A 27,396-nucleotide genomic window follows, 5' to 3' on the forward strand; every position below is an offset into this window, starting at 1 on the left:
CAAGATGATGAAGAAAGAGGGTCCCAAGTTCAACAAGGACAACTACAAGCTCTAGAAGGACAAGATGAAGATCTACATCAAAGGTCTTGGTGCACAATATTGGAATCAAGTTGAAACAACATATGTTGATCTTACCACTACTCCCTTGACACTAGATGAAATTAGAGTACAAAAAGATAACGCACAAGCCTTAGAATCTATTGTAAGTACTTTATCTGAATAAAAATATATTGATGTTCAAGGATCAGAAACTGCAGGTGAGGTTTGGGAAAAGTTAGAGACAATCTATGGAGGAGATGAACATGTTCAAAGAGCCAAAGAGAAAAGATTGAGAGGAAAGTTCGATGACAGGAGAATGTTTGAAGGAGAGAATATTAGACAGTATGGTAAGAGAATCAAATGATTTGTTGGTGGCATTAAGAGTGTTGGAGGCAAAATAGAAGATGATGCAATAGTAAGGAAAATGCTCAGAACTCTTCAACCTCAGTATGCTATAAGAGTATTAGCAATCCGAGAACTTAGATCTATTTCAAAGGATAAGGTAACTATTGATTCATTGATTGGAAAGCTTACAAATTTTATTTTTGACAACAGTGTGACAAAATCTATTGAATCTGCCTTTAAAACTTCTATTACCGGTTCATTTGCTAGAAAAGGAAAAGATATATATCAAAATCATGAGTGCAGGACAAGTCATGGAAGCAAATGGGGAAATGAAGACAGTGAAGATCAAGTGATGGAACTTGAAGCATTGTTAGCAAAGATATTTCCAAGAGGCACTAGTAAGTATAGAGGAAATATACCTTTGAAGTGTTTCTCTTGTAATAAAACTGGTCATATTGCTACTAACCGCCCTAACACTGATAATAAAGAAAAGTTTAGAAGATTCAAAGGAAAGGGCTGCTCACACCACATGAACATAGACAAAAGTGGGTTCATAACCTTTAATGAATTTGATGGAGGTGTTGTTAGAGTTGGAAACAACTCTCCTTGCATGGTGAAAGGTAAAGGTTCTATCTCTTTAAATGGAAAGAGTAATGCTGATGATGTATTTTGGGTTGATGGTCTTATACATAATCTTTTAAGTGTTGGTCAGATCAATGATAAAGGTTATTTTCTTGAATTTAAGAGTGGAGTCTATAGAATTCTTGGAGGAAATGGTGAACTGATTGCTACCAGGAAGAAAACTAGAGGTAACTTATTCCATTTGAATAGTAATGTTAATAATTATTTGATTTCAAGAATGGATGACAATTGGTTATGGCATAAAAGATGTTGTCATGTTAATTTTGATAATCTGATTAAGATAAGCAAGTCAAGTGTTGTAAGAGGATTACCCCAACTTGTCAAACCAGATAATGTGATATGCAAAGATTGTCAAATCGGTAAGATGACCTCTATTTATTTCAAGAGCAAGAATGGTATTTCTGAGAATGTTTTAGATTTGGTACACACTGATCTCTATGGACCTATAAGAACAAAGAGTTATTATGGTGATAGGTATTTCATGATCTTCACCGATGACTATTCTAAAATGATGTGGGTAACATTTCTGAGAGAAAAATCACAAGAATTTAATAAATTTAAATCATTTAAAGCTCTGGTTGAGAAGGAAATGGGTAAGAACTCAAGAAGTGTTTAAGATCAGACCGAGGAGGTGAATTCATAGCTGATGAATTTGTTAAGTATTGTGATGAACAGGGTATAAAGAGACAGATGTTAGTTCCAAGGACACTACAATAGAATGACATTGCATAAATAATGAACAAAACAATAGTTGAAGCTATAAGAACCATGTTATTATAGGTTAATGTATCCAAAAAAAATTGGAGAGAAGAGGTCAGTACTATTGTATACACTCTTAACCAGGTACTGGTAAAAAGAGGTAATAATAAGACACCTTATGAGCTATGGTATGGAAAAACTCCTTGTGTTAGTTATTTTAAAATCTTTGGAAGACAATGTTTTATCAAGAGAGATAACTACATTGATAAGTTTGATGCAAAATCTGATGAGGGAGTTTTTCTTGGTTACTCTTCTAAGAGTAAAGCATATAAATGTTATAATAAGAGAATTAAGAAAATTATTGAAAGTGCTAATGTAAAAGTTGATGATTTATCCAATAAGTCTGAAGGTACAAGTAGATTTGAACCTGAAAGGATGATAATAAGGAAAAGTTTGTGATCATTGAACCAGAAGCAAAGAATAATGAATAACCAACAAATGTAGAACTAGGTGCTCAAGTGGTGAGCGATGACAGTGAAGATGAAGAACTTGATGAAGAAGATGCAAAACTGACATAGACAATACCTAGATATGTCAGACTGAATCATTCACAAGAATAGATAATTGATGATAAGAATGTAGGTGTGCAAACTAGGAGAAAGATTCGAGAGAATTCATGTTTGATATCTACAATTGAACCCAAGACAGTTAAGGAAGCAATAAAGTCTTGGAATTTTGATGATGTTATCATTGTCATTGATGGACACACACTTGATTTGTGTACACTTTCTTGATGTATGAGTTATGCTCAACCAGTAATTGTTCCAACCAGTATTATGTATTATAGTCTTTAGACTATCGGTGTTTTGCAGAAGATGTTATCGATCACAAACTAACTAAAGACCCAAAGCGGTATGAAGATATCAAGTGGTACGAAGGAACAAAGCGGTAGTTAACATTTTTCCAGTCTTCATTTTGACAACTGGTAATCGGTAAATTGTATGAACCGGTATTACTTTGTGATGAGTTATCATCCACCGACACTTTGGCAGTGATTTTGTGTCGTGTTACCAAATATGTCTAGATGCACTGAACCTAGGAACTTGTAGTTTAATCCTATTGGACTGACATGAAATCAGACTCCTTTATAAGGACATCATGTCTAGGGTTTGTATGTATGAGAGATATGTGTGTATGTGAGATAGACAAGGTTATGTGCGATCATTGAAGAGAATATTAGGTCTGTGTGAAGAAATAGAGTGTTGAGATACTGAAGACTGAAGTAATGCTAGAAGTGCATTAACAATGAGCTATCAAGGATCTAACCAGGCATACTGTGCTAGTATCTAGATCACCTACTTGTTGATTACTCATATCTTCGACAAGTCTGAAACCCTTAACAGGGTAGGCCTAGCAAAGCCTTTGTAATGTAGGTCCCGGAGACAACTGAGAGGGGGGGGGGTGAATCAGTTGTCTAATAAATTTAAACCAAAAACTTATTAACCAACTTAATGCTTAATATCGGTAAATCAGTTAAGTATGCCGGTAGACAGTCTTAATAGTAAATTGCTATACCGGTAAGAATTAATGCATGAAAAATAATCACAAAGTCATCCACAACACATGACACCAATATTTGTACGTGGAAACCCTATAAGGGGAAAAACCATGGTGGGAAACCTTACCCACAATCAGATGATACTACTGCAAATAGTAAGTGTACAAGAGGGGTCTGCACATGCAGAAAGGCCAACAGCCTAGAGCTCACTGCTCAATCACAAATGGGAGTCACACTAACTATAGTTGGATGGTTAAATCCAATAAGAATGTACTACACAAAATAACATCTTCATATGCTGGATTTAGTACCGGTGTAATGCTGATATGCTTCTACAAAAACCTAACTTCACCTTCAAATGATGTCTTCATGTATACCTCTTCTTGATCTCACATATACCTTCACACAATTCTTTTTCGCATTCCACACTTGATCTTACAAATAAGATCTTACATTTATACCATACCCTAAGACCAATTTTAGTAGGTCGGCTCTACAAGATATTAAAATAAAAACATTTTACAAACAATACAATATCCGATGCAATAACTAATTGAACATGTCGGCTTAATGCATTTACAACAATAATAAATCATCTCCATAGTGTGCCATGCTGATCTGGAAAAGATAAACCTGCCGGTGTAACTGTAGATAACCTGGACCTATTTGTCGGTAAAAGCAAATATGCAAATAAGGATATACCAATGATTATTACTTCAAAATAAAGTGTCCACATGATGTCTTCAACATTACCAAGTGTCTTCCATGTCATTCCAGGTACCAGTGAACATTATATCCTGCCGGTTAATCATATATCGGTAACTATTGCACAGTTTACTGTTTGCCGGTGAATGTTGGTGGATCTCCAAAGTAGGTGTCTGTTTGCCGGTGAATGTTGCTGGATCTCCAAAGTAGGTGTAATTAGTAGGTGTTGACATCAATGACAAAACCATACCAAAATACCAACAATCTCCCCCTTTGGCATTGATGGCAACACAAGATGGAAAAACCATCAAAGTGCCAAAATAGTAATGCCAAGTGTAAAACCAACAATCTCCTTAAAATGACAATCTCTCCCCCTGGGAGCAACATGAGTTATTTTATGTTATCCTGTACCAATTTTCACCATAGATATCTCTCCTCAATTGATAATGTGTTTTTCCATATATCTCTCCCCCTTTGACATCAAATGCCAAAGCTATAAAATTTGAAGTCCATACAAAAATACCAACTACTCCCCCTGAGAAGTAGCTTCCTCATCCAATACCAGAATAAAAGATTTGTCCATTTAATTCTACCAGTTGATGACAATCATCAACTATCTAAGTCTCTATTGGTGGAGGTATGACTCCGAGTTGATCTGTGAGATACTCAAAAGTTTCCTTAGGCAAAGGTTTTGTGAAAATATCTGCAAGTTGTTCTTTAGTATTCACATAAACCAGTTTTATCTCCTATTCTTCAACTTTTTCCCTTAGAAAATTCAGTTTGATAGAAACATGTTTTGTTTCAGAATGTAATACTGGATTCTTAGATATATCAATTGCTGCAGTGTTATCACAATATATAGTAATAGGTTCCTTGCATTTTACCTTTATGTCTTTCAACATTTGCTTAAGCCAAAGTACCTGTGTACAGTTTGTTGCTGCTGCAACATATTCTGATTCTGCTGTTGATAAAGATGTACAACTTTGTTTCTTACTTAACCAAGAAACTAATCTTTTTCCAAGAAAGAATGCTCCTCTAGTGGTGCTTTTTCTATCATCCACATCTCCTGCCCAATTTGCATCTGTGTATGCATATAGATCAAAATTTTCATCTTTAAGATACCATAATCCAAGATTTGCTGTGCCTTGTAAGTACCGAAAAATCCTTTTTACTGCTGATTCATGATTTTCCCTAGGATTACTCTGAAATCTAGAAACTATACACACTGCATTCATAATATTAGGTCTGGTTTGAGTCAAATACAATAAACCTCTTATCATAGATTTGTATCTAGTTGGATTAACAGGTGTAGATTCATCCCTTTGAGATAATTTGTCATTTGTAGTCATAGGTGTGCTTACTAGTTTAGAGTTCTCCATCCCAAATTTCTTAAGCAGTTCTTTCAAGTACTTAGATTGACTAAAAAATATGCCTTTATTAGTCTGTAAAATCTGCAATCCTAAAAAGAATTTTATTTCTCCGATCATAGACATTTTAAATTCATGCTGCATTTCAAGAGAAAATTCTTTGCATAATTCATCTTCTCCTCCAAAGATTATATCATCAACAAATACTTCAATAATCAAGATGTCATTATTAGTTACTTTGTAATATAAATTGCTATCTGCATTTCCTTTAGTAAAACCAATCTTTAAAAGATACTTATCCAATCTTGCATACCAAGCTCTTGGAGCTTGTTTTAATCCATATAGAGCTTTTCTTAATCTGCAAACCATATCATTGTCATCTGTCAAGGAAAAATCCATCAGGTTGTTCAATATAGACTTCCTCTTCAAGATCTCCATTCAAGAATGCACATTTGATATCCATTTGATAAACTTTGTAATCCTTGTGGGCTGCAAAGGCCAAGAATAATCTAACTGCCTCAATTCTGGCTACCGGTGCAAAGGTTTCATTGTAATCAACTCCTTCTTTATGAGAATATCCCTTACACACTAGTCTTGCTTTATTTCTGACAACCTCACCATCTTCATTGAGTTTGTTTCTAAATACCCATTTGGTTCCAATTACATTTTTATTTTTAGGCCGGGGAACTAATGTCCAAGTATTATTTTTCTCAATTTGTCCTAATTCTTCTTCCATAGCTTTAATCCAAAATTTATCTTCACATGCCTCATTGATAGATAATGGTTCAATTTGAGAAATAAGACATACCTCTTCATTTGCCAATCTTCCTCTTGTCATGACTCCTTTAAATTTGCTTCCAATTATCTGATCTTTAGAATGATTCAGTCTTACATACCAGGGTGTCTTAGTCTGTTGCTGTTCTTCAATTACTGTGGAATCCTCTGATGATACCAGAGTAACTGGATCATCATTCTGTATCGATGGATTTATTGTAGGTTCATTTGTCATAATTTCTGTTCCTGGTTCAGAGTCTATATACCTTGAGTTCCTTTGAATTGTTCATCAATCTTTACATTGGTGCTCTCAACAATTTTCTGTAATCTTTTATTAAAACATCTATATGCTTTACTCTTAGATGAAAAACCAAGAAATATTCCTTCATCACTTCCAGGATCAAACTTGCCAATATACTCATCTCTTCTAATATAACATTTACTTCCAAAAATTTTGAAATACTTAAGAGTAGGAGTATTACCAAACCATAGTTCATGAGGGGTCTTACCGGTTTCACCTTTGATGTGAACTTTCTTGAATGTATAGACAGCAGTGCTTACTGCCTCTCTCCAGTACACATGTGGTAGATTTGCTTCTGATAACATACTTCTTGCTGCATCCAAAATAGTTCTATTTTTTCTTTCAACAACTCCATTCTGTTGTGGTGTCCAAGGTGATGATAACTGTCTTTTGATTCCATTTACTTCACAAAATGTATTAAAATCTTTAGATGTGAATTCTCCTCCTTGATCTGATCTTAAACATTTAATTTTCTTACCGGTTTCATTTTCAACCATTGCTTTGAATAGTTTGAACTTCCCAAGTGCTTCTGATTTTTCTCTGAGAAAAGTAACCCAACACATTCTAGAATAATCATCAATAATTAGCATGAAATATCTATCACCTTGTAAGATTTTAGTTCTAGCTGGACCACATAAATCAGTGTGAATAAATCAAGGGCATTATTGGATTTTTCTGGAATACTTTTGAAACTAGCTCTAACTTGTTTTCCAAATTGACATTCCTTGCAAATTGTATTTTGAGGTTTCACAATTTTAGGTAGATCTCTAACTGCCTTAGAAGTACTGATTTTTACCATGCAATCAAAATTTACATGACATAGTCTTTTATGCCATAGCCAACTTTCATCTATATGTGCAATTAAGCATGCCTTTTCACTGTTATTCAAATGAAATATATTTCCTCTAGTCTGATTACCGATTGCAATTTCCAAACCAGTTCTATTCATGATTTTGCATTTTCCATTTTTAAATTGTAACTGAAAACCTTTCTCAACTAATTGACCAACACTTAAAAGATTATGTTTTAATCCTTCAACATAGTAGACATTGTCAGTGTTATGTTTGCCATCAAGAGATATTGAACCCTTACCTTTGATTAAACAGGCTTTGTCATCTCCAAATCTTACTAAACCACCATTGTATTCTTGAAAGTTCAAGAATTTACCTTTGTCTCCAGTCATGTGATGTGAGCATCCTGAGTCAATAATCCATTCATCCTTTGATTCAACTTTAGCTGCTAGGGCTTGTTCTACCAGTTGAGCAATAGGTACCGGTTGATCTTCTATTATAGCAACAAAGACCCATCCATTGTTTGCTGGATCCTCATCAGAATCATCAGTCACACCTTCATCAGCAATCTAACAAGATCTATATTTGTTTTTCTTAAATCTGTATCTCTGATATTCAGGATTAGGTTTGTATGTTCTTCTAGCTTCTTCTCTTAGTCTAGCATGTCTATCAGGGCATCTTGAAGCCATATGACCAATCTTATTGCAGTTAAAACATTTAAAGGGTGCTTTACCCTCATACTTACTTCCAATTGGGCCTTTTGGCATTTTTCTTGCAAATAGTGCTTCAAGTTCTTCAAGCTCTTCATTCTCCTTCCTGGTTTCTTCAAGTTCTCTTGCATAAAAGGCTCTCAAGTCTGATTTGTCAAAGGATGGAGTAGATGATGTTGATGCTTTGAAGGCCAAATCACTTTTTATAGTAGTAACAAGACCAAATTCCTCAATTTCAAAAGCTGAAAGTTTTCCAATCAATGTATCCCTAGTTACTGATGTATTAGGCATTGTTCTCAACTCATTTATAGCAGTAACCTTCATTTTATATGCCAGTGGAAAACCTTTCAAGATTTTTGAAACAATCTCATCTTCACTCAAGGTTCCTCCACAACATTTGATACCTAAAATAATTTCATTTACTCTTTCCATAAAAGCAGAAATCCTTTCATCTTCTTCCATTTTCAGATGTTCATACCTAACTCGGAAGCTTTCAAGTTTTGCAATTTTGACTGTGGAGTCCCCTTCATTTAGTGTTTCCAAGTGATCCCAAATAGCTTTTGCAGTGGACCTATCTGATAATCCCATGATTTGTTGATCTGATAATGTGCTCAAGAGTGCTTCTCTTGCTTTGCAATCATTTTCTTCATCTTTAGCTAAAGTAGTGGGAGCAGTCTGACCAGCTACAACAATAGTATAGCCATTCTTAGTAACTTCCTAGATGTCTTTACCAATGCAATTTAGATGTGTCTCCATTCTAATTTTCCATATCCCATAGTCAGTTCTATCAAGTTTAGGACTATCCTTTCTGAAATAATTAGTAGACATTGGATCTCCTCAAGTTGTTAAACTTCTGCAAAAAGAGGACTAAGCTCTGATACCAATTGTAGGTCCTGGAGACAACTGAGAGGGGGGGGGGTGAATTAGTTGTCTAATAAATTTAAACCAAAAACTTATTAACCAACTTAATGCTTAATACCGGTAAATCAGTTAAGTATGCCGGTAGACAGTATTAACAGTAAATTGCTATACCGGTAAGAATTAATGCATGAAACATAAGCACAAAGTCATCCACAACACATGACACCAATATTTGTACGTGGAAACCCTGTAAGGGGAAAAAACATGGTGGGAAACCTTACCCATAATTAGATGATACTACTGCAGATAGTAAGTGTACAAGAGGGGTCTGAACATGCAGAAAGGCCAACAGCCTAGAGCTCACTGCTCAATCACAAATGGGAGTCACACTGACTACAATTGGATGGTTAAATCCAATAAGAATGTACTGCACAAAATAGCATCTTCATATGCTGGATTCAGTACCGGTGTAATGCTGATATGCTTCTGCAAAAAGCTACCTTCACCTTCAAATGATGTCTTCATGTATACCTCTGCTTGATCTCGCATATACCTTCACACAATTCTTTTTCGCATTCCACACTTGATCTTACAAATAAGATCTTACATTTATACCATACCCTAAGACCAATTTTAGTAGGTCGGCTTTACAAGATATTACAATAAAAACATTTTACAAGCAATACAATATCCGATGCAATAACTGATTGAACATGTCGGCTTAATGCATTTACAACAATAATAAATCATCTGCGTAGTGTGCCATGCTGATCTGGAAAAGATAAACCTGCCAGTGTAACCCTAGATAACCTGGACCTATTTGCCGGTAAAAGCAAATATGCAAATAAGAATATACCAATGTTTATTACTTCAAAATAAAGTGTCCACATGATGTCTTTGACATTACCAAGTGTCTTCCATGTCATTCCAAGTACCGGTGAACATTATATCCTACCGGTTAATCATATGCTAGTAACTATTGCACAGTTTATTGTTTGCCGGTGAATGTTGCTGGATCTCCAAAGTAGGTGTCTGTTTGCTGGTGAATGTTGCTGGATCTCCAAAGTAGGTGTATTTAGTAGGTGTTGACATCAATGACAAAACCATACCAAAATACCAACATGTAAATCCTCTAACATGGTGGTTCACAACTGTGAATCTTAAATGCTCTCACAAGGTAGTCTTTAACATGACTTATCTCCTAACAGAGATCTGGATTCCTAACAGGATCTGTTCTAGTGAAGAACATTGTATGACCTTAACCGGTCTGGTTTCTATTCTACAGATAGTTACTTGTGAGTTTCTGCTCACCATGGTTTTTCCCATTTGGGTTTCCATGCCAAACATCTTGTGTTATGGTGATTGTGCTCCTGTGGGTAAATGCTTTGTTTGATATTTGGTTTGCATTTATCTTAACCCGTTTATTTATGAATCTATTATACTGGTTATCTGCTAAACTGTTTAGAAGTTTGAGTTCAGTGTTTTTTGGTATACTAATTCACCCGCCCTCTTACTATTCATCATAAAGGATGATGATTGGGTTAAGGCAATGAATGAATAATTAGATAAAATTGAGAAGAATAAGACATGGTCACTTGTTCCTAGACCAGAGGATAAAAATTTAATTGAAAGAAAAAAGGTCTTTAGGAATAAATTGGATGAAGAAGGAAGGATTGTAAGAAACAAGGAAAGGTTAGTCTTCAAAGGGTATGCTCAGGAAGAAGGTGAGGACTATGGTAAAATATTTGCACCTGTTGCTAGATTGGAAGGTGTAAGAATGCTACTGGGATTTGCTGCATATAAGGGATTCAAAGTCTACCAAATGGATGTCAAGTCAACCTTTCTAAATGGGATTCTAGAAGAAGTATGCATTGAATAGCCAGATGGATTTTCCTTGACTGATGATAAAGACATGGTGTGTAAATTGCACAAAGCTTTGTATGGTCTTAAGCAGGCACCGAGAGCATGGTATGAGAGATTACAATGCACATTTGATCAAGATTGGATTCCATCGTACTGGTGAGGGCAACAATATTTATTTGAAGACTGATGGAGACAAGATGCTTATAGTAGAAGTGTTTGTTGATGATACAAAATTTTGGTGGCAATGATGAAATGTGTATGGACTTTGCTGATATAATGAAAAAGGAATTTGAAATGTCTCTAATAGGTGAAATTAAGTTATTTATTGGCTTACAGGTCCAACAACTAGATGGTGGTATCTTTATTTGTCAGACCAAGTATATCAAAGAGGCGTTGAAGACTTTTGGCATGGAAGACTACAAACTGGTAGGTACACTGATGGTGTCTGGTTGCAAGTTGTCAAAGGAAGATGATTCCCTTGCTGTTAGTGAAAAAGAGTATAGATCTATGATTGGAAAGCTACATTATGCTATCCATAGCAGACTGGACATTGATCATGCTACTGGATTAATTGCTCCATTTCAAAAAGAGTCTAAAGAAAGTCACATGGTGGCTCTGAAGAGAATTTTTTGGTATCTCAAAGGCACAATAGACTATGGTTTATGGTATCCCTATAAAGGTGATTTTACTTTGGATTTCTTTATTGATTCTGATTGGGCAGGTAATGTTGATGATTAGAAAAGCACAACTGGTGGAGATTTTCTACTTGGAGGAAGAATGGTGGTATGGACAAGCAAGAAATAAACTTGTGTTTCTCAATCTATAGTTGAAGTTGAGTATGTAGCTACATCCATGAATTGCACACAAGCAATATGGATGAGACATGTGCTAGAAGGATTCAAGATAGACATGTCAGAACCAATGACTATCTATTGTGATAATACAAGTACAATCAACATTTCTAAATTTTTTGTATTACATGCTAGAACAAAGCACATTGAATTGAAGTATCATTTCCTAAGGGAAAGAGTTAAAGATAAGGAGGTGAAGATGGAATATGTGAAGAGTAAAGATTAGTTGGCTGATATCTTTACTAAGCCCTTACCAAAGGCTACTTTTGAGTTTCTTAGAGGTAAACTAGGGGTTAGACCCCTACATACAAAGAAATAGAATGATGGAGATCCATCAATCCTATGGATTTAATGTTTATTTTAAACTAAGGATTGATGAAGGTACATGCTACTCCTTTGTGAGCAGGTCTGATGTAAAATTATGATTGAATGCTCTGTTATAATTTTCTGATTTATGTAGCAGAGATGATGAAAGAGGCACCAACAAAATTAAAGACAAGTGATGCATTTATATTTTTGGCATTGTTGTCAAAGGGGGAGAAGAAATGAATAGAAATAAGATTTGGCAGACATGTGACAAGTTGAAAGATCAAATTGAGTGAAGCATTGGTTTAGGGTGAGATGTCAAAAGGAGAACCATCAGAGATACAAAAGGAGAACCAACAGAGATATGATCAAAGATGTGATATCGACAAGCAAGTCGATGATGATGATGGTATTCAGATTGTGTATTTGATTAGTGTTGCCATCAATGCCAAAGGGGGAGATTGTTGACATTTGGCATAACTGATGTAGATCAGGTCATGTAGTTGAAGTTGGATGACTGGACCAGTAAAGGATAGAAGTCTATTTGTGATGAAGAGATTGAGATTTTATGAATAGATGACATGATTAGTTATTTGTATTGTCATTGCTGGAAACTGATGTTCCTGATGTTTTGTTTTATCATCTAAGTGTTTTGGTTTACCAAAAGACAAGGTTTACCGACAGTGAGCTAAAGTATGTGAAATAGGACTTTAACCGGTAAAGCAGAATTGTTTTGATTGGATTGGTTGATTGGCGATGATTGGTGATTTGTGGTTTGGATGGTGAACTTGTATCATGGAAAGATGTATGTGATCGAAACTGGAACTTGTGATGATTATTGAAAGGCGTGTTTCAATTTATGATGAAGTTTTGCTAAGGTTATAGTAGGGTTTAACGACTGGTGAACAAATCACCAAACCGATAATAATATATGTTATGACAGTGATCAATAGTGAGTCTACTTAAAGTGGGTAACACAAAACAACCCGCGTGAAAGTTTAATAGTTGTTTTAGCGTGATTCAAGGAAGACTTTCTTGGAAATCAGCGAAATGCTTAGTAGAGTGTTTTGAGGATACATATCATATTTCTGTGATGAGTTATGATCAATCAATGATTGAGATTGGATCGTAATTTGTTGTTATGATCTGGTTAGCGATCTACATTGATCTTTTGTAATCTTATTGTAAATTCTTGATGTAATTAGGTTTTGTGGTCAACATAGTTGAGATGGCTATTTATGTTGACACAATTGATGTTTATTGTGTTGGTGGTCTTAGAGAATGTGTTAAGCCATCCAATTGAAGTGTGTCATCTGTCTAAGAGTTGTAGAGTGTTGTGTATAACTATATTTGATCAAGAAAGCAAAGAAGTACAAAAAAATAGATCATTTTTTTACTATTGTTCCCTAATAGTTGCAACAGGTTAAATCCCTTGACCGGGTAGGTTCTAATAGACCTTAATCATTTAAGTCCCCTAAAAGGGAAGCTCTCAAAAGAGTGTTAAATCCTCTCATGAGGTTGATCCTAATAGATCATAACTGGGTGACTCCTGACAGGGTGTGCTCATAACCGGGTGTATTGTAAGCTTCTAGCAAGGCTAAGCTCCTAACATGATGTACTTTGAAAGATTACAAATATTTGTGGGTGCCAACTCCTGCTGTGGTTTTTTCCCTATTTGGGTTTCCACATCAAAAAATTATGGTGTTCATGTGTGGAATGTTTTTCATGTGATGTTCTTGTTTATATTTAATCTCATGCATTATTTCTGAGAAATCGGTTATGATGTTTTATTAGAAGTTTATCGGAGGTTACCGGTACTGATAAGAAGTTGTTTGAGAAAGTTTTTGATCTTAATGATAAGGTTAATGAGTTGGTAATTGATCAAGTTTATATGATTAGTTTGGTGGTGAAAGTATTGGTAAATTATTTGATTAATGTGCTAAGCAAATCTAACAAAGAGGTTATTAGATTTTATTACAGAAGTTGAGATATTTGTTATATAGTTTTAGATCTGAGATAATCTGAAATAATTTTTATTTAGAGTTAAAGTTTGAATTGGTCTTAATACTAATTCACCCCCCCTCTTAGTATTAACCAGATACTCATAGGATTAACATAGTCTTTACCTCTCTCTCTCTCTCTCCCATTCTTTCCCTCCCTAACTTCTCCCTCTCTCTCAGGTATCTCACTTTTTCCCCACAAGTGTCTTCCTCTCTCTTACACCCTATGTTAGGTCTCTCTCTCTCTCTCTGACCCTCTATCTCCATCTCTCCCCCTCTCTTAGGTGTCTCTCTCCCCCATTCTCTCCTTTGTTTCTCTCTTTCCCTTCCTCCCCCATCCTCTCTCTCTCTCTCTCTCTCCAACTCCCTTTCTCTTTCTTTCTCAAGTATATATTCCTCTCACCCTTCATCTCTCTTTGTCCCCCATTCTCTCCCTCTCTTACCCTCTTTTCCTCACTTCCTCCACCATCCTCTATCTTCCCTCTCCCTCTCTCCCTCCCATTCTTTCGCTCCCTCTCCCTCTCTCTCCCTCTCTCTCTCTCTACCTATCTTAGGTGTTTCTCTCTCCCTTTCTCTCCTTCTCTCCTATTTGCATTGTGTTGTCATTGATGTCAACTAGTATAGGATGACAAACTAGTATGGAAGATGTATGTGCAATGGTGTCATTGATGTCAACTAGGATAGTAGGTATTAGGTCACTGATAAGGAAAATGATGTTTTCCATCATAATGGTTATTGGAGTCACCAATACACAAGTTAGTGTTGACTTGTGTTGAAGACATGTACTAGAGACCAGTATTGGATAACAACTGGTAAGTGGTATGTTGGAAGTACATTATTGTCAACCGGCAAGTGAGAAAGTAGGGTGAGATAATGTAAAAGTGCCAACCAGTATGCTGTTGGATGTGAAACAATAGGAATCCCACTAGAATGCAGTCACAAGATAATGAGAAGACTCATAGAGAGTGTTCCCAACAGGATTATTGGTCCCTGATTAAAGATATGCCTGCTCAAATAGGGAAGCCATATTGACAAGGATCCACTCCCACTATTAAGTGGAAATTATCCCCTAATATGCATCAAATTCATTACATCTCTCTGGGATAGGTTGCCAAGAGTTAAAGGTAGGTGATTGAAGGCTCACATTGGATGTATCAATGAAACACTAAGTTTTCTTAGGTGCATGAAATCAGAGATGTGCATCGGATCAGCAAGGATATACATGATGAGTTGCCAGTATAGAGAATGAAGAGTAAAGGAGTGATAGGTTTGTCAGTTTGACAAACCAGTTAAGATGATGTACGAGTTGATAAAGTTGAAGGTGAGGTTGAGCAATCATAGATAGAGAGAGAAACCGGATTGAAGATGGAGTTTGTTGAAGATTGATGACATGGTGTCATCAAGGTGGTTTTCAGTAAGTATGTCCACTGGTAAAGATGACAAGGCATATAAGTAAAAGGATCCCATCTATTGAATATGTGCATGAGGTAGGTTGGCAAGTGTGCTGACTGGTTTAGGTGTTCCACTAGAAGAGAAGAAAAGTGAAAGGTTGAAGATAGACCAGTTAGGGTTAACTAACAGTGTTTGTGAACCGGTAGATGAACTCAACTGTGTGCTACTGATTGGTGACCAAGTCAAATAGACATAGTGAGCCAAGGTGGATGCCGACAAAGGGGCCATGTGGAGTTGAAGTGGAATGCATGCACAGGTCAGTGTGGTGTGTCAGTGAGGTCGTTGGCGATTGGTCCAACATTAAATGGCAACTATGAAGCTCGAGGAAGGATGGGAGAGGATTGCGGCTCAAGATCAAGGAAACAACTCAAATATAGTAGAGACTGATCTAGCAGATCAAAGTGGGTGAATGAGACAACATCATGCACATGATTGACCAGATATAAGGCCAAAAATCATGCTACAGATGGCTAAAGATAGATGACATGAATCACAAGGTAAATAGAATGATGATGCTCATTGATGGGGGTGTTGATCATCGATCAAGGATGAGTGATCTGATCAGATATGATATGCCATGATGATCAGAGATGAGATTGGATGTAGATTCAGTGTATGAAGGAAACCCTTGTATGCAAATGTTTGAACTCACGTTTAGGTGGGAAAGTCTGGCTGATGCAGAGACAATCAACAAACTAGGTGAAAGCCTTCTCTCACCCATAGCTACTATGTCCAAAATAAGTTCTTTTGTTTTTTAGGGTGTGAACAACACACCTACAAAATACTCAACTCACACAACAATTTGTGTCACTTGATCCATACCGATTTAGTCTCTTCCGGTACTGGTATGATGAAAACACTCAACCCTTGTGTGAACCGATTTAGTATCTTTTGGTACCGATGGGATGTAAACCTATTGAATTTTTTCCATTGGTGGTCCAACCAATAGAAAACACCCATAAGATCTGGCTATCAAATGTGTTAGGGAACACTTGCCTCACAACTGTCCTATTGTCTAGTAGCGCTACTGGTAGCCTAGTAGCCCTACCAGTTGATTTCTCCAAACATGACTCAACAAAATTCCAAAGGAAAAGAAAAAATAAAGGTTTATTCATATACCCTTTATCTAGTTACACAATTCCCCAAAGTATTAAACTCTAACCACAAGTTGGAGGGTATGTACCCTACCGTCTTTCTAGACCTAAATGCTAATTAGGCCTAATCTACAAAGCAAGTACCCCTTGTATTAGTCCCCCGACTAAACCAAAAATTTTGAAAGGTGGGGTAAGGTTTCAAACCACAAAATCCAAGGTTTCAAGAATTCATCACATCTTGTTTATCTTCTGCAAGTAATTTCTACTTCTATAGTTCAGGTGGTCACATAGAGATGCCCACCTAGGGTCAATTCAATTTCTTTGGGCTTGGAGCCTCCCTGCAAAACAACACCAAAATATTATTATAAAATGGCCCTTATAACATTTTCCCATATGTTTTTTTGGTCCTCTAGTGAAAATTTCAGATTAAGGGCATCTTTACAGTGAAACCCTAGGTGCCGATAGGGTTTGTGACCAGTCTGGTTAGATTTGGATGGATCCCTACAACCCGATTGTTAGAAAACCTCAAAATTGATTCAAATGAAAGGTAAGAGAATTCCATAACTCATCCAATTAGTTTCATGCATCCACCAATCCGTACTGATAAAAAATGAACAACAAAAACACAAAATTTCAGAAAACTCCAAGTATATTATATTGTTCCAAACTCCAAAACATCATCAAGTTTCATCAACTTCAAAAACTACGCCAAAAAAAACCTAGAATAAATCTAAGTGGGAATAATATAGCCTCCCTAATGGTTTCCAACCACTTTTCAAACATTGGAACCATTGGAGGATTAGTTATCCCTTTTTACAACATTTTGTAATGACTATGAAAGTTGTTAGCTTGAACTTTTCAAAGTTGGTGATTCCAAGGTGTACTTGAAATATTCCAAGGATTGGTATGATGTTTCTAGGACCAATATTTATTTCCTTGACTCATGCCTAGACTCCTACTGACCCACATGGTCATTTATCTATGGTAGCTTATAAAATGTAACCATGACAATGCCTTACATCAATTGGGTCTTATTGACTCACAAAACTATCAACCTATTATAGATAATCATTTTCACCTTATGGGTGATATGAGGCTCTTTTAGACTTCATTTCTATCTTCATTTGTGTCTTTGGGTGCTCTTGCACCATACTCCTTGGGTGATTTAATCTCAATTCCACTTGAGATGAGTGCTGACAATGTAGTCCCATATTTTTGCATCTAGTCTTCATCCATCCATATTGCATCTACCTCAGGGAGTCCTTGCCACTTGACAAGGTATTGTTTGTAGACCTTATTCCTAGTTTTATTCACAATCTTGGTGTCCAATATCCTTTCAATTTTGGCTGGCCCTTGATGTAAATTCTTTCAGTATGTCTGCAGCATCCTCCACCAAAAATGTACCATCTTCCTGCATTGTACCTTTGAATGATGCCAGGTTTGCAACATTAAAGATTGGGGATATACCTATAACTGAAGGTAATTGGATTTCATATGCATTGTTCCCAAACTTCTTGAGTATTGGACAAGGTCCAACCTTTCTCATTATGAGCTTTATGTGTTTCCCTTTTGGCAATCTCTCCTTTTTCAGATTTGCCCATACCATGTCTCCAACTTGGAATTGCACATCTCTCTTTCTTCTGTCATCCCGCTCCTTGTACTTCTCTACAATTGCATCCAGACTTGGTCATGAATCTCCTTTATCCCTTCAATAAATTATTCTCCACAAGCACTGATTTGTTCAGTTGAGGGTAGATTTATCAATTCCAACACACCTCTTGGATTCAGTCCATAGACAATTTGGAAAGGGCTTCTTTTGGTACTCCTATTGATAGAATCATTATAGGGATATTATTCTTGGGAGATGATGGAATCCCACTTTTCACCATGCTCTTTAGTGAGGCACCTTAACAAATTTCTGAGTGAACTATTGACTACTTCTATTTGGCCATCCATTTGGGGATGATAAGCTGAACTAAAAGACAAGTTTGTGCCTAAATTCCTCCATAAGGTCCTCCAAAAATGTCCTGCAAATTTCACATCTCTGTCAGACACAATGTTCAAGGGTAAACCATGTATTCTCACAACTTCATTAAAGAAAAGGTTTGCAACATATGTAGCATCACTTGTGCTCTTGCATGGCAAAAAAGGTACCATCTTGCTAAACCTGTCAACAACCACAAAAACATTGTCAAAACCTTTTTGAGTTCTTGGCAAACCCATCACAAAATCCATGCTCACAATTTCCCAAGGTCTTGAAGGAATGGGCAATGGCTACTATAGTCTTGCATTTTATGTTGTCCCTTTGACCTTTTGACACACCACACATGAATCCACAAATTTTTGGACATTTGTCTACAATTTAGGCCAGTGATAAAATTTTCTCACCAACTCAAGAGTTTTGTCTAATCCAAAGTGTCCCCCCATACAACCACTATGCTTCTCCTTAATTATGTTATCCCTGATTGAACATTTAGGAATACATTACTATCATCCTTTGAAAATAAGACCATCTTGAATCAAATAATCAGAATACTCTAAATGTTATCGACTACCAAACTCAGTGCAGACCTTGTAGATGTCTTTGAAATCTTCATCTTCAACATACATACCCTTGAGGGAATCAACTCCTACACTCTCCAACTAGATTTCTAAAACTGTTAGTGCCCTCCTTCTAAGAGCATCTGCAACTTTGATTGAAACACCTTTCTTGTGTTTAATTGTAAAGGTGTAGGCCTGAATAGACTCAACCCACTTCATATGCCTATGACTCAATTTCTCTTAACTATTTAGAAGCTTAGTGTCTGATTATTTGTATACACAAAAAACTCGCTAGGAAGCAAATAATGCCTCCACTTCTTTAGTGCCTGAACTAATGCATACATCTCCAAACCATAGGAAGAATATTTCTTTTTAACATCATTCAATTTTTCACTGGAAAATGAAATTGGCCTACCTTCCTAACTAAGTACTACACCTATTGCCAAATGACTTGCATCACATTCAATCTGAAAGATTTTGTCAAAATTAGGTAAGGTAAGAGTTGGCTGCTATGATACCTTTTTCTTCAACATTTCAAATGCTTCATCCGCCTCCTTGGTCCATGAAAATTTTCACTTTTGTCCACTCCCGATGGTCTCTAACATGGGAGCACAAATATAGCTAAAATTCTTGATAAACTTCCTATAAAATGTAGCTAGGCCATGAAAACTCCTTACATCACCAATTGTTCTAGGAGTTGGCCATGTGAGAATGACATTCACTTTATCAGCATCCATTTTCAGATTTCCTCTAGAAATCACAAACCCAAGGTAAGTCAGTTCTTCTTGCAAAAACACACACTTTTCCATGTTTATCATTAGTTTCTCTTCATTAAACCTTCTCAAGACCATATCAAAATGTTTTAAGTGTTCCTCCTTCATCTTGCTAAATACTAGGATGTCATCTAGATATACTATGACAAACTTACCAATGAAATCCTTCAACACCTCATTCATGAGTCTCATGAAAGTTATAGGGGAATTTGAAAACCCAAATGGCATCACCCTCCATTCATACAATCGTTCATTTGTTTTAAAAGCAGTTTTCCATTCATCACTGACTCTAATCCTTATTTGGTGATAACCACTTTTTAAATCAATCTTGGAATAATACCTTGCACCTCCTAAACAATCAAGCAAATCTTCTATTCTATGCATAGGGAATCTATACATGATGGTTATCTTGTTAATGGCCCGAGAATCAGTGCACAATCTCCATGTTCCCTCCTTCTTTGGTGCTAAGACAACCAGGACTGCACAAGGGCTCAAGATATTCCCTATCAAACCTTTATCAAACAACTCTTGGACCTACCTTGCAACTTCCTCATTTTGTTGGGGAGTCATTTTGTAGGTTGGCTTGTTTGGTAAGGTCGCACCGGGAATGAAATCAATGCAAGGACTTATCTCCCTTATTGGTGGTAGGGTTCTTTCCAACTCTTCTACAACTATGTCTTTGTATTTTCTCAACATTTCCTCCACCTCCTCAGGGACTATCACCCTTTTCTTTTCTACTTTTCCATCTGAAATGGGCTCTTCTTCTTGCCTTGGTACTGACATCAGTGCAAAACAAAGTGTTCCCCCTTCCTTGATTTCCTCGAGGAACTCTTTTCCTTCCAAGATCATGATCTTGACCTCCTTCTCCTTTTGATCCTCACTATTATCAAGTAGGGGTATCAATTCAATCACCTTTTCATCTTTGGTGATGGAGTAGGTGTTCTTGTGTCCATCATGGTAGGCCTTGAGGTCTTATTTCCATGGTCTCCCAAAAAGAAGATGACAGGAATCCATCCCAACAATATCAAACATAATTTTGTCTTTGTATGCTCCTATCCAAAATTCAACCCATGATTGCTCTTCTACCAAGGTTTATTTTCCTTTAGTAAGCCAAGAAAGTTTACATGGAAATGGATGAGGAATTCTTCTCAATTTTAGTTTCTCTACAATTTCTAAGGATACTAAATTTTCAGTTGAACCTGAATCTATTATAACCCTACATTTCTTGCTTCCTACTTTGCATGTTCTTTGGAAGAGTGTCTTCCTTTTTGGATGTTCAGTATTGCTTAGTACCTTCAAGAATGTTCTCCTCATCATCAAGGCTTCTCCTCTCTCTAGAAGTCCGTAGGAATCAGGTGAATTGACACTCTAACAATCAGTGTCTTGAACCAAATGTGTTCTCCTCTCTTCTTGGGAGCTTGATCCGGTCTTCTCACGACACTTAGCTATAGTATGACCTACTTGATTATAGTTGTAGCATTTGAAAGGCTCCGAGATTATTCCACCAAATCTACCTCTATGATTGGGTCTTCTTCCTCTGAAACTCCCTCTTGTGTTACCATCTCCATGCTGGATTTCTTGATTAGCATCTCCTTGTGGCATACAACTCTATCCTCTACCATTCATAGGGCCTTTTCCTCTGAAGTTTCTTCCCCCTCTACCTCTATTAATTTGATCATTCTTTCTCTTTAGCTTCTCCTCTTCTCTTAGTGCTAGTTGAAAGCACTTGTTCATTGTCTCCGGTGCTAGTATACTGATCTCATCTTGGATACTATATTTCAATCCACTAAGATATCTTGCCACTTTCTCTGGTTCCTCCTCATGGTGTTTGGTCCTTAGACTCAACCTATAGAACTCCTTAGTATATGTATGCACATCAAGGTGTTTTTGCCTCAAACTTTGCAACTTCTTGTAGACTTGGACTTCATAGTCTACCGGGATAAATTGTGCCTTCACTTTTGCCAACATTCAATACCATGATGTTAGGTTATCATACCTCTACTATCATGCCCAAAATTTTGGGCAAGAACGGGATAATTTTTTTTAAAAAATTTCACAACTAAATACATTAGAACTGCAAATATAAATGCACTTGGCAAGTTTTGTCTTAACTATGGTTGAGTTAACTTAAACCCCAACTCAAGTAAATGAGAATAATTTAGAATTAAATGCAGATTACTAAAATAATTAATTTATTTTCTCATCAAAATTGGTTAATAGTTGATTATATCAAACTCCCTAAAATAATTCACAAAGATAATGTTGTTCACTAATAACCATTAATTACTTTTAGGAGCCAAATTAATTTAGACCTAGCACTATTATTTATAATGTCTAAACTTATATTTCAATCAATAATTAAAATGTACTTAAAATTAAATCGACTAAAGGGACAATTAAATTCATAATGCCCTATGACCCATAAAGTTAAATCACATATATCTACGTCTAGGTGGGCTAAAAATTAATCCCTATAGTCAAATAATTTACAACAGAATTAAATTCCCTCAATGTTTGATTTAATACATCATAACTATTTAATTTAAAAATAATTAGCTTATTTTAAAACATCTCAAACTATTTAATTTAAATTAAATATTACTTCATAAATATTTACTCTAAAACATCTCAACTTATATATATATATATATATACCAACTTTATTAATATATATAAAATCAAAGGGTTTTACCCATACAACCCTAATCCGTTATTTATTATAAATAGGCCCCTCTTTTATTTTATCATTCTTTATTGACCACTTTACCCTAGCCCTAACTGGGCTAGGGTTTTTATATATATTTTTTCTTGTTTGAGCAGGGATGGGCGGTGGCCATGGCCGACTCGGTGGGAGGCGTTTTGGTCGCAGGCGGCGGCGGGTGTCCTTGGGGATACCGCTCACTGTGGGTTACCACAGTGGCAGCGACCATTGTGGCCGCCCACAGTAGTGGCCCTCGGGCTGTCCACTGTGGGATGCCATAGTGGCGCCGATGACTGTGGGCGCCCACAGTGCCGTGCCGACCACTATGCTAACCACAATGGTTCGGCCTTCCCGCCGACCACTGTGTTTAGCATAGTGGTTTCGGCCCCGAACTTAGCTTATTTTTTATTTTTTAAAAAACTTTAAATAATATTTTCTTTATTTTATTTAATTTTGTTTAGTTATTTTTTTTGTATATTTATTATGTATTAAAATATATATAAATATTTATATATATAAATATTTATATATATAAATATTTGTATATATATATATATTTATATATATATATAATATAAATATATATATATATGTATATGTATTATACAATTAAGTATATATATACATTTTTTTTTTATAGAAAAGAATTCATTTAATTGAATATATTTTCATATAAATATATATATATATATATATATATATGTATATATGTATGTATGTATGTATATATATATATATATGTATGTATGTATGTATATATATGTATATATATGTATATATATACATATATATATATATACATATATATATATATATATATACATATATATACATATATATATATATATACATATATATACATATATATGTATCTCTCTCTCTCTCTCTCTCTATATATATATATATATATTGCATCAAGGCAAATTCTGTTTTGCAGATGTATGTTGCTGTTTTTATTTTGAACATTTTTAACAGACTAGATATATTCTATAGAATTTAAACAATGCATTTATTTCCTTTTATTAAAAACCTAGTTGCAAAGAAATGGTAGATAGATTCTCCTCATGGTGTTTGGTCCTTAGACTCAACCTATAGAACTCCTCAGTATATGTATGCACATCAAGGTTTTTTTGCCTCAAACCTTGCAACTTCTTGTAGACTTGGACTTCATAGTCTACCGGGATGAATTGCGCCTTCACTTTTGCCAACATTCAATCCCATGAGGTTAGGTTATCATACCTCTACCTTCCTTCACCTCTCACCTTGGAGGTAATTCCACCAAGTGAGCGCTGCTCCTTTCATCTTGGACTTAGCAAAGATAACCTTCTTATTCTCAAGGATCTCTTTGCATTCAAAATGGTTTTTAATGCCTCAATCCAATCCATCACTTCTTTTGCATTCATTTTCCCACTAAACATAGGAATGTCATCTTTACCTGATGAGGATTCTCTGCCAATGGAATTTAGGACCTCAACTATTTCTCTCTAATCTGCAGGTAACTCAACTTCCTTCCTTGGGGTCTCTTCTTCTCCCCTTTGTTCTTCTTCTTCTTCATTAGAGTCACATTCACCCTCCTTTGCTTTGCCTTTAGCCTTCTCTAACTCCCTCACTTTGTTTTCAAACATCTCTTCAAACAACTTCTTGATGGCATCTTGAAACATACTCTTAGGAGGCATTTTGATAGCCTCTCCCTCACTTCCTTCCATAGACCTACACAACAAGTCACTTTTTCCAAGCGATCTAACTCGTGCTCTAATACCAATATGATGCAGAGTCAGGAAACAAAATAGGTGAAAACCTTCTCTCACCCATAACTACTATGTCCAAAACAAGTTATTTTGTTTGTCCAGGGTGTGAACAACACACCTACCAAATAATCAACTCACACAACAATTTGTGTGACCGGATCCATACCGGTTTAGTCTCTTCCGGTACTGGTATGATGAAAATACTCTACCCTTGTGTGAACTAGTTTAGTATCTTCTGGTACTAGTGGGATGGAAATCTATTGGATTTTTTCCATTGGTGGTCCAACCAACACAAAAAACCCATAATATCTGGCTATCAGATGTGTTAGGGAATACTTGCCTCACAACTGTCCTATTGTCTAGTAGCCCTACTGGTTGAGTTCTCCAAACACAACTCAAAAAAGTTACAAAGGAAAAGACAAAGTAAAGGTAGGTTCAGATACCATTTATCTAGTTACACCATTCCCCAAAGGATTAGACTCTAACCACAAGTTGAAGGGCATGCACCCTTACTATATTTCCAAAGATAATTAAGCCAATTGGGCCTAATTTACAAAGCAAGTACCCCTTGTATTAGTCCCTTGACTAAACCATTACTTCTACAAGGTGGGTTAATGTGTCAAACCACTAAATCCAAGGTTTCAAGACTTGATCCCATATTCTTTATCATCTGCAAGTAATTTCCACTTCTACAGTTTATGTGATCACATAGAGATGGCCGCCTAGGGTCAATTCAATCTCTTCAGGCTTGAAGCCTCCCTACAAACCAACACCAAAATATTATGATATAATGGGCCTTCTAACATTTTCCCATAGGTTGTTTGGTCCTCTGGTGAAAACGTAAGATTAAGGGCATCTTTACAGTGAAACCCTAGGTGTTGACAAGGTTTGTGACCAGTCTGGTTAGATTTGGATGGATCCCTACAACCCGATTGTTAAAAATCGTCAAACTTGATTCAAACAAAAGGTAAGAGACTTCTCTAACTCATCCAATTGGTTTTAGGAATTCACCAATCCATACTGATCAGAAATGAATAACAAAAATATAGAATTTCAGAAAACTCCAAGTATATTGTATTGCTCCAAACTCTGAAACATCATCAATTTTCATCAACTTCAACAAACACACCAACAGGAACCTGGAATCGATCCAATTAGGCATAATATAGCCTCTCTAATAGTTTCCAACCAGTTTTCAAACTTTAAAACCATTGGAGGATTAGTTATCCTTTTTTACAACATTTTGCAATGACAACAAAATTTGTCAACTTGCACTTTTCAAAGTTGGCGACTCCAAGGTGTATTTGACCTATTCTAAGGATTGGTATAATGTTTCTAGGACCAATATTTATTTTCCTGACTCATGCTTAGACTCCTATTGACCCACATGGTCATTTATCCATGGTGGCTTATAAAATGCAACCATGACAATGCCTTACATCAATTGGGTCTTATTGACTCACAAAACTATCAACCTATTACATATGATCATTTTCACCTTATGGGTGATATGAGGCTCTTTTAGACTTCATTTGTGTCTTCATTTGTATCTTTGGGTGCTCCTACACCATTGGCTATCATAGTGCGAATCAAAGATGTAAATGGTGGTGTTGCATGAGAGAGTAAGGTCAATAAAGAGAACTAATCAGTCAAGTGCTCGATGTCAATCAGAGAAGAGATTGATTGTGTGAGAGAGAAATGGTCTGAATAGTTCAAACCACAAGAGTGAGACAACCAGTATCCTACTATTACATTTGATACAGGAATACATCGATGGTGACTGAACCGACAAAGAAGAGCTACAAAAGATTGCAGTGAAGAACCGGTAAGCTGTGAACTGATAGTAATTAGATAGTAGACATCTGACTGTGTGAAGAAGACCAGTGGTGACTAAGAGCAGCATGATAAAGAGGAAGGAGAACTGACAGAGATCAAAACTGATAGAGAAGAAGAAGAGGTTGAACTAGTAAGGATGCAACAAAGAGTGAGTTGCAACATGAGATAAGGTTGTAATAGTGAGAAGGTGAGAAGAGAACAGACAAGGAATCGGGGAGAGGAGAACTAGTGGAGAGATTTTCATAAGAGTTACAAAGTTATTTTGTAACAAGGATATTACTTTTGTATTTGATATATGTTTTATTATAATCACTGAGTTGGATCTCGGTGTAGGGGTTGGTGCTCTTGGGTTGGTGCCCAAAAATCAGGGGTTGGTTCTCCTTGAGTTGGTGCCCTAAAGAAGGAGTGTTAATCCTTATGTTGGTGCCCTAAATGTTGTAACCAAGGTTTTCATTATGAGGCTAGATTAGAGAAGTAGACTCCAACAACATTTCTCATCGAGTTTTTTTTGATCTTGGGTTTTCCTCATACATCTGGTGTTATGTGATGTCCCTTTAATGTGTGGTTGCATTTATGTCATTCTTCCATCTAGCTGGTATGTCTGATTTATGTTAGTTCAGTTAACCAGTTTACACACATAGGATTGAAAAGGGATAAGTATGGAAATCATTGATACTCCCCCCCTCTCAGTGACATCTAGTGTTCAACAATTGGTATTAAAGTCTAGGTTCCAAGTTGATAATCTTTCTCCAACTTGGGTAGATTCTGGTATTTGAACACAATGGTTTGTTTAGTGTCAACCCCTAATAAATTTTTTCATGGTTCAAATTATTCTATTTGGAGTTGTAGGATGGAAGTCTACCTATCCTCTTTAGGGTTTGATGTGTGGATGTCGGTTGTAAATGGCTGCCCTAGTCAAGTCAGTCCTCCCACTGATTCAAAAGAAGAAAGAAGATACTAATGCAATGATGTAGCAATGAAGGCTATACTCTGTGGGCTCTCAAATGATGTTTCCTCACAAGTGGACAGGTGCAAATTGACAAAGAGCTTATGGGATAGATTAAAGAAGCTCTATGGAAATGAGCCTAGCACTGTAGAACCAATTTGTGGAAGCAAGAAGGAAAATGTAACACATGGGTCTACAGATGAAGGTAGATCTGTTAGCAGCAACAACAAAGATGAAGAAGGAGCCCACCTCTTCATGGCTCAAGAGTCAAAGCATGAGTAGCACACATCTAAAAGTGATCATGCATATCAATCCTACTGAAAAGATGTGTTTGGAATGATAGTGAAGATGAAGAAGAAGATGAAGCTGAAGATGTCTTAGATGGTACTGAAGAAGACCTAAATGACATATGTTGGCCAGGTTGTTGATCATGTATGCATGCATCCTTTTTGGGATAACCAGTTTGATATGTGGCATGATAGTGATATTGCAT

The 27,396-nt window shown here is 36.2% G+C and overlaps 1 protein-coding gene across 1 annotated transcript in view; it reads left to right on the top strand.

Annotated features, from left to right (window-relative positions):
* Positions 1-22,654, top strand: part of LOC131875050 (putative leucine-rich repeat receptor-like serine/threonine-protein kinase At2g24130) — a 35,113-nt gene extending 12,459 nt beyond the window's left edge. Inside the window, exon 3 of the mRNA XM_059219054.1 lies at positions 22,493-22,654. Coding sequence (XP_059075037.1) covers positions 22,493-22,654 — 162 coding nt within the window. The remainder of the gene's footprint in view (positions 1-22,492) is intronic.
* Positions 22,655-27,396: the final 4,742 nt, after the last annotated feature.

This window comes from Cryptomeria japonica, chromosome 4 (genome assembly GCF_030272615.1).
Source record: "Cryptomeria japonica chromosome 4, Sugi_1.0, whole genome shotgun sequence".
NCBI lineage: Eukaryota > Viridiplantae > Streptophyta > Pinopsida > Cupressales > Cupressaceae > Cryptomeria > Cryptomeria japonica.